General features: G+C 40.7%; 1 protein-coding gene across 1 annotated transcript; it reads left to right on the top strand.

Moving 5' to 3' along the window:
- The first annotated feature begins 4,102 nt into the window (after positions 1–4,102).
- Positions 4,103–9,049, top strand: LOC124136855 (GTPase IMAP family member 9-like). The gene is made up of 5 exons (XM_046502899.2): positions 4,103–4,477; positions 4,731–5,872; positions 6,458–7,592; positions 7,970–8,104; positions 8,809–9,049. Exons 2-3 carry the CDS (start codon positions 5,545–5,547, stop codon positions 7,561–7,563), a joined length of 1,434 nt encoding a protein of 477 aa, XP_046358855.2. The 5' UTR covers positions 4,103–4,477; positions 4,731–5,544; the 3' UTR covers positions 7,564–7,592; positions 7,970–8,104; positions 8,809–9,049.

The raw sequence follows: 9,049 nt of genomic DNA, 5'->3' as shown, positions 1-9,049 counted from the left end.
TAAATAAGTACGACATCAGGTGGAGATTGTAATCTGCAAGCGTCTATACTGAACCGCAAACGAAGGTCACCATGGATAGATATATGAGAAACCTTATTTGTCCAAACACTGCAATCATACTTTGAGGCATATTAAAAAGGTGAAACTTGGCAAAACTGATCACCAAGGTTGAAATTAAAGTGTCATATGTTCTTAAATTGAAAGACAACACTAGTCTGAAAAATGGCATCACAAGTCAGTAACTAGTGTGTCCGCAATGTGCATTGATGACTGCCGTGCAACGTCGATTCATGGAATGGATGAGGTGGTTGATGAAGGCCATGGACACTTGAGCCCACACTCTGATGAACACCTCACGCAGTTCAGCTGCAGCTGTCGGCCTTGGTCGGACGTCATTCAGCCGTCTTTTAATCTCATCCCACAGGTGCTCAATGGGATTTAAATCGGGACTGAGGGCAGGCCACTGCATGGTTCTGATGTCATTCTGCTGTAGGAAGTCTCTTGTTCTTCTCGCAGTGTGGGCACGGGCGTTATCATGCTAAAACTCGTGGTTTTGGCGACGTGCCAAATGAGGTATGGCGTGTAGTCTCAAGACTTGATCAATGTTCCGAGCTGCTGTGACACCATTGCCTCTTCCTGGACCGATGTTCTGCAAGACCACAGGGCCGACCCTCTGTGCAAGACCAATTCCACCCCACACCATGATGCTCGGACCACCCCACGAGTCTCTCTCAACAAACACAAGCATCCGAATAACGTTCCCCACGGCGTCGCCAGACTCTCACTCTGCCATCTGCTGTTGAGATACAGTAACGGTTCTCGTCTGAGAAGAGGACTCTTCTCCATTGCGGGCGGCGCCAATGCTGGTGATGTGTTGCCCACTGAAGACGGTCCCGGCGATGATGTTGTGTTAGAATGGGTCCTCGGTGTGGCCTGTGACAGCGGAGGTGTCTACTCGTCAATCGTCGACGCATGGTGTCCGCACTGATGTGTTGTTGTAGTGTCCCCATGGTCTGTCGAGCACTTTCCGCAGCAGTAACAAAGCGATCTTGAAGATGCTGTTGCACAATCAGACGATCCTGACGTCGGGTGGTGACCCTTGGTCTTCCACTACGTGGTCAGTCATCTGTAGAGTTGGTGGTCTGGTACCGTTGCTGGAGCCTGTATATGGTCCTTACGTGGACTTGAAATGCATTGGCTACTTGTCGGGCGGTTTGTCCAGCTTGCAATCGTCCACGGGCTTGGTGTGGCTGACTTCTTGTCAATCTTGGCATGTGGTAGCAATTCAATAACGAATGAGTGTTATCCGATCTGGGTGGATTTTTATAGGGCAAGAAATGGGGGAACGCATGTGCATTTCAATTTGCACGGAACTCACGTGCATCGGGTTACCATGGCCGTTGCCGTGATACGTTTGGTCGATCTGTTTTATTGTCATCTGCTTTGATTTTTTATCATCAAATTTCATTTTCCCGACGAGGTAATGTTAAATTTTATAAACTTTGACAAAAATTACCCAGATATTTAAATGACAACTTTTCATGCAATGTTAGTTGAGGTGACGTTTTTTGCGGTTCAGTATATAATGGGGTTCGTTTTCGCAATTTGTTTATTATTTACCGGTACTTCCTGGGATCGGGGAATTAGTATCTCCCTTGATGATCGTCTCTGTTTATCGCCGTTTATATCTGTATATCCGTTCTTTTCTGTATATCCGTTCATTTCTGTACATCCGTTTGTCTCCCTTCCACTCCCAAAATATCGTTCATTTCCGTTTATCTCTGTTTATCTCCGTTGATATCCTTTATCTCCGTTTATTTCTGTTTACATACGTTGATATCCTTTTTTCTCCGTTCATCTGTTTATATCTGTTGATATCCTTTTCCCGTTTATCTCATTTATCTCCATTTATCTCTGTTTATATCCGTTTATATCCGTTGATATTCTTTTTCCGTTTCTCTCTGTCTATCCTGTTGATATCCTTTATCTCCCGTTTATATCCGTTCATATCCCTTTATCTGCCTTCATCTATATTAATATCGCTTTATCTCCCTTCTACAACCCCCTTTATATCGTTAATCTCTGTTTATATCCGCTAATAGATTTTTATGATGGAGGTGGGGTAACCTGGAGGTTAAAGCGTTCGCTCGTCACGCCGAAGACCCGGGTTCGATTCCCGATATGGGAACAGAGTGTGAAGCCCATTTCTGGTGATCCCCGCCGTGATGTTGCTGGAATATTGCTAAAAGCGCCGTAAAACCAAAGTCACTCACTTACTGACTCACTCAAAATATAAAATGAAACAGACTACATTTCACAAAGTGATCGCCGGCAAAACCACAAAATGGGTGTCACGCCGATTACCCAGGTTCGATTCCCGACATGGGTACAATGTGTGAAGCCCATTTCTGGTGGCCCCCGCCATGATATTGCTGAAATATTGCTAAAAGCGGCGTAAAACCATACTTACTTACACTTTCTTTCTTATCACTTCTTTACTTATTTATTTATTTATTTACTTACTTATTTACTTCCTTACTTTATTTATATGAGCGTGTGTTCATATGCGTGTTTTAGTGTTAACTCTAAACTGCTGAAATATTGTGTATTGTTTTTTTGTATATTGCTGTTTAAGTAATATCTCAGACGTATAAACCAAGTTTCCCACGGGATAATAAAAAATGATCTTTTCTTTATCTTACGGTGTTCTAATGGGACGAGGGAAGTCGAGCCGAGTGGTCTACAGACCAACACGAGTAACGCCCCTTGTTGAATCTCTATTAACCTAAGCGTCTGGTATCAGTGAGCATTCACACAGATCCGCCTCGCCTCTGAGAACTGCTTGTGAAGGGATTCAGCTTGTCACAGTACATTTTTAACAAGGGACGTTACTCGAGTAGGTCCAAACGTTTGCTACGTATGTTTATCTGTATCATTATTCCCAATATCTAAAAAATGGATTTCGGTGTGACGACATGTGTGTATCCATTACATAAAATGTTACGCAACATCTGTTATCGTCTCACTGTTTAACTTTAAATAAACTTTGAGAGTTTACCGCATGTCATTACGCTTGAAGGCCTCGTCCGTTGTGACCTATTTCCCACGCACAAACGTGGCCAGGCGGCAGCCATTGCCTCTTATATTTGTTACAAGTAAATGACGATCACAAGTTAATTTTCAATTCATTTTAATAACCCATGAGATACAAGACATAGTTATGGGCGTGTATGTCAGAGACACTCAAATATACAAAGCGTCATGGTCTTTCAGATTGCTTTATCAATTCATATACTTGACTAAAGAGTTCCAAGTTATATTTACCAGGTGTTCGTGAAAGGGTGAGTCATAACATATTCTTATGAGGAAAAAAATATTTTTAAAATAAAATTGAATTAGTGTAGAAAAAGCGCGGCATAATATAACCTGACGTGGGGCTAATTTTACACAACGCATTTGCATGCGTTTTTAGGTCAAAGCATGCAATTCCAACCTGAAGGATGGACAGTATATATTATTCACAATGTATCAAGAATACTTACATTCATTTATGTTCAAGGATAGTAGAAGAATTTTGTGAACGGTACTATTACGAACTGATCATGCTCTTTCTAAAACCTGCCATCTGAGCATAACTAATTTTCAGTAATTCATTCATATAATTGTCACCGCTATTGTGCGTTCAACGCCTAATGAAACGTTTCTCGGCAGATAATCGAGACTGACGTTTTATATGTCATCAATATTCTAGTTTGCTTGTTCTAGTCCAGGTATATTGTTCCTGTAGTGTTATGCAAGTTCTTCCTACATGCTACGAAAGTCATAATGAGCCAACACATTCACAACATATCATAGTTTTGAAACGTCAGTGGCTGCTAAGTCCCTATTTGGATGTGCACTGACATGCACATGTTCATCACCATAACCGAAGAGTGTACTTAAACGAAAAGTAACATATATTAATAGTAGATTAACATTGGAAGAAACAAAATTGTAGGTGAACTGCCTGTACAGAGTATTGTGACGTGGACATATTCTGGGAGAAACGGGAAAGCCCATCTCTTGGTATTTATAGATGGGGAATGCCCACACTTTATTTAGAACATTGTATAACTATTGTGTCCTCGCACGTCAGTGTCGCAACTGCGGTCGTTGTCGGCTCAAGTACTACAGAGAGGCGTTCCAGGTACCTTTCTGTGTACACAATTTAATGCCTTGCAGCATTTACGGCGCTGAAGTGAGCACTGTGCAAACAACATACTTACAACAAAATGAACACGCCACTGAATTTACGTCACAGCCAAACTCAACCGGTTTCATTGATCGTGAAAGTAGGCAGTGCTCTCTCGATATACTGCAAGGCTAGGATATATCGGGGTATAAACAAAGATACCTGGTGTCCTATGTAATTGTCGGATACATTTTCTTGATATATTTTACTCCTGTGATTGAACAATTTTGCTGACTGCAAGTGAAGGTGAGCAACTGAGCCACCTAACTAACTTATATGCATAAAATTATATAATGATGTCTGATGCAATAATAATTCATTTTGAACTCCCGAATACCTGGCATCATCACTATTTGATACTGATCTATAACCATTTACTGATGACGTAGAGTCAGTTCAGTTGTCCCTGCGTGTAGCAGAGATTCGTATGATTATGAAAAGAGTGAAGCGTTTATTTAAATTATTGATACTCTGAGTGAATTTATATTATTCGTTTCAGAATGCGAATCTTGCAGTCGAACAGAAGAAAAGTACAAAAATATATATGGTTATTTAACCGTACTGTTAATACATGTATGTAGGGCCACTATAACCAACAAGAAAACACCGGAAAAAGAGGAGGCACTGCATCAGCTCGCAAAAGCAGCAAACGCTTTGCTAAATGCGGACGGTGGAAAGCTTTTGATACACGTTGACGGTCAGCAGAAATGGGACAGAGACTTGGAAGTACTTGATGAAGCTATTGGGAAAAGATTTTCTACTCTTCTTCATGATGGTTGTCAATACTGTGACTATTTTTCACGGGAATGGTTGTCGAATGTCGAGACGTTTGAATATGCGGATGACTTTCTGTTATTCGGAATTGCCAAAATAAATGGTGTATCGACTTTAGATAGTAAAACCAAGATGCGAAATGACTTTGAAAATGTAAATGCTCCATGTGCTGTCATCGCTACAATACTGAATGTTGTGGAGATGATGAAACGCAACACCCTTCAAACATAGTTCCATACACCGGTATTGACGATATACCACTGCATGAAGACAGAGCGACAGAATTGAAATCGTTTCCACCACAGGCAGCAGGTGCAACAGTTGAAAGTGTAACTAACTGCATTTGGAATGATTTGAAACTGAAACACCATATCACTTCAATGGCAAAGCTTCCGAGAGGTGGGAGATTCTGTATCGGCATCTCATAGACACCCTATCCAGGAGATTATAAAACTAAGACACGGCAAATAAATGGATTTCATCTCCGCGTCGACATAAATGAATTGATACAAAGTCTAGACAATAAATTGAAAACGGACATGTTAGTTTTAACTGGCAGAGGAGCATTTAGGGAAGCACCTTCAGATTTGATAGCGGTACATGTATATCCAATTCAGGGTACAAACAAATGTGTACTTAGTGTTAACATAAACTATTTTAATGGTATTGTGTTCCATGATAGGGCAGGACCAGAAGTTTACACATTCAAAAATGGAGAAATGTGTCTCATGTCCAATGACATTTGGTTACAAAGACTGCTGTCGTTTTCTCGTCAACCAATAAGCACGCGTGGGTTGACGCACCGATCGCCAAATCATCGCCTATCTGGCAATATTGGTTCTTGTGCTCGTCACACAACACTGACAGGTACTTTAACCTTTACTACAGTTATTATTTCCCAAAACCGTCGCATGATATTGCATTATGGACCGGCCAGTATGGGTTCCTGGGACCTATTGTTTAGAAAGAATATTTGCCCAGTCTCTGAAAGAAAGAGCTCCACAATACACATTATTTTCAGAACATCTTACCATTTGTTTTGTTTTGTATTTATGTGGCCAACATTTCCAGGTATAGATATATTTTTCAAAACACAAACCCTTATAATGTTAATATCATCGATGTTGATGACTCGCAGGCGCCCTTTTATTTATATTCCAAAACATTTTAATCATTATGAATCGAAATATTTGTGTACACGTTTGTTGACATTTAACAACAAAACAAACAGCAAAACTCGTAATCAAGACTCCACCAAGGAAGGTTAAATTCTAGTCATTACTATTTATGTAAATATGAAAATGAGATTTATTTCTTTATTTTCCCAAGAAAACATCTATGAGTTTAATCACGTCTGTCTGTCAACTGGCTTATACATTGTGTTGTCAGAAAACACTTTCATTTAATGTGTCGAGAGTTCATATCGTGATCCTTTTAACTCATATATTTCAGATAACGGACAGGGTAATCCCACTGATGTTGTCAAACTGGTACTCCTGGGGGTAACAGGATCCGGTAAAAGTGTCACTGGTAACAACATCCTCAACAGAGAGATTTTCAACAAAGGTGTTTCTAGCAAGTCACAAACACGTCAATGTCAGAGAGGTGAGGCCAAAAGAAATGGGCGCGAGATTCAAATTATTGACACACCTGGCATGTTTGACACCAATATGACGATAGGGGAAATTGCCAGAGAGGTGGCCACGTGTGTTTGGATGACGATTCCGGGTATTCATGCTTTTGTCCTTGTGATCAAGGTCGACCGCTTCACCTTTTCAGATGAAACTGCTGTGGAATCCTTTTTACAAATATTTGGAGACGCCATGATGGACTATCTGATAATCCTATTTACAAGGAAGGATGACTTGATTCACGAAAATCTCACCATTGAAGAATTTATTCAAAAAGTACCAGATAAGCTGAAGGCTCTACTCCTAGCATGTAAAAGCAGATTTGTGTGTTTCAACAATAGGGCACAGTCTGAGAATGAGCGGGATCAAGATGTGCAATCATTACTCAATGTAGTTGATAAAATGGTATCTGCCAATGGAGGAAAATGCTACAGTAACTGGATGTATGTTTCCGCGGAGAGGATTATGAAGGACAGTGAGGAAAAGTTGAAACTGGAGCAGATGATGGAGGTTAAGAAAATGAAAGATTCCATCAGGCGAAAGTGGAAGGAAAAACACGAAAAGGCTAAAGCTGAGACATCTGAAATTGTAGCCCAACTTCAACAGAGACTACAAGACTTGAAACAGAAAAGTTCAGATGATGCTATGGAAACATCAGAAATACACACACTGAAACAAGAGATTCTGGATTATAAAAGAATGGTAAGATTACACCAAAGAGAGTATGAGGAGGAATGTTTGCAACGAGAACAAGAGTTAGAAAATACTATGTATTTGAAGTTCAGAGAAACATTCCGAGAAGAAATGGTAAAAGGGGCAAAGATCAATATTCGTGATCTGGAAACTGCATTAGAAATGTTTGCAACTGAGGTAACGGGTATGTTATCTACCATGCTCGGGGTGAACCTCGAGCTACCAAGGATTTGAAATCAGTTTACAGACTTTCGAGTGTATAGGTCAGTACCTTTAAGCGTTTGGCGTTAATTCGCAAACATGCGTCGTTTAATGAACGAATAATTGTCCCTTTTCGTTTCCATTTATTCTTTGTCAGATCAAAAGAATTGAATTTGGTAACTAGATAACGAAAATTACATAAACATTATCATGATGGGGATTATTGTAACATCATATTGTCATAATGGATGGAATGAAAAATTAATTATCTCGAATTGATTAATATCAGGAAGAATGCTAGTTCTTCGCGTCTAACTATCTATATACACATATGATTCCGATAATATGTTTAACGTGTGGAGAGTGGCCAAATAAGCTTTAAAAATGCACACTCCAAACATTATCATTTCAAATATGTACACCATTTGGTTTGTTGCAGACATCAATGAATGTAATTACACGAGTGCTGCCCTGTGTCGCAATGGCTACTGTTACAACATGTACGGTGACTACAAATGTAACTGTTATCCAGGATTCATACCCCATTTCCCTGACGGAAAGACATGTGTTCGAAGTAAGTCTTGGAGGAATCTCGACTGGTGGTGGTAGACTTTACTAAGGCTTTACCGCATGATGCATGATGTGTGAAGATCCGGGTTAGAATTGATCTTCAGCAACCCTTCCTTGGCGGAAGAGGCGACGAACGGGATCGGTGGTCAGGCTCGGTGATTCGGTTAAAGCATGTCATCGTATGCCATTTGAGTAGACCCGTGAAGATCCGGGGTAGAATTGATCTTCAGCAACCCTTCCTTGGCGGAAGAGGCGACGAACGGGATCGGTGGTCAGGCTCGGTGATTCGGTTAAAGCATGTCATCGTATGCCATTTGAGTAGACCCGTGAAGATCCGGGGTAGAATAGGTCTCCAGCAACCCATGCTTGCCGTAAAAGGCGACTATGCTTATCGTAATAGGCGACTAACGGGATCGGGTGGTCAGGCTCGCTGACTTGGTTGATGCATGTCATCGTATCCCAATTGCGTGGATCGATGCTCATGATGCCAAATCACTGGATTGTCTGGTCCAGACTCGATTATTCACTGACCGCCGTCATATAGCTGGTATATTGCTGAGTGCGGCGTTAAACAACCAACCAACCAACTTGTGTCGTGGGTATTGCACCACGACGTACATCAATAATTACATTCAATAATTATCATCCTTCACATTGCAAATCGCTTACATTTGTATTCTTAATGAAACCATTTAATGTATGTTTCAGGACGAATCCCCATCCCCATCCCAAACAACAACAACAACAACAACAACATCTTCAATAGCATCCCAACCTGGTTATGGCCTTTTCTCTTGAGGGGAGAAATGTAAGATGAAGATCCCTCCCAACACTGCTGCAGTTAATTAATCATGTTGAAGTATACGGGCCATACCACAAAAAGAAGCACGTCTATCAATCGGGCGTTATAAACAAATGTAATACATGTTAATAAAACTTTTAAACAAGA

This window comes from Haliotis rufescens, unplaced genomic scaffold, assembly GCF_023055435.1.
Source record: "Haliotis rufescens isolate VD_foot unplaced genomic scaffold, xgHalRufe1.0.p SCAF_16, whole genome shotgun sequence".
NCBI classification, from domain to species: Eukaryota; Metazoa; Mollusca; class Gastropoda; order Lepetellida; family Haliotidae; genus Haliotis; species Haliotis rufescens.
This window is presented reverse-complemented; position numbering and strand designations above follow the sequence as displayed.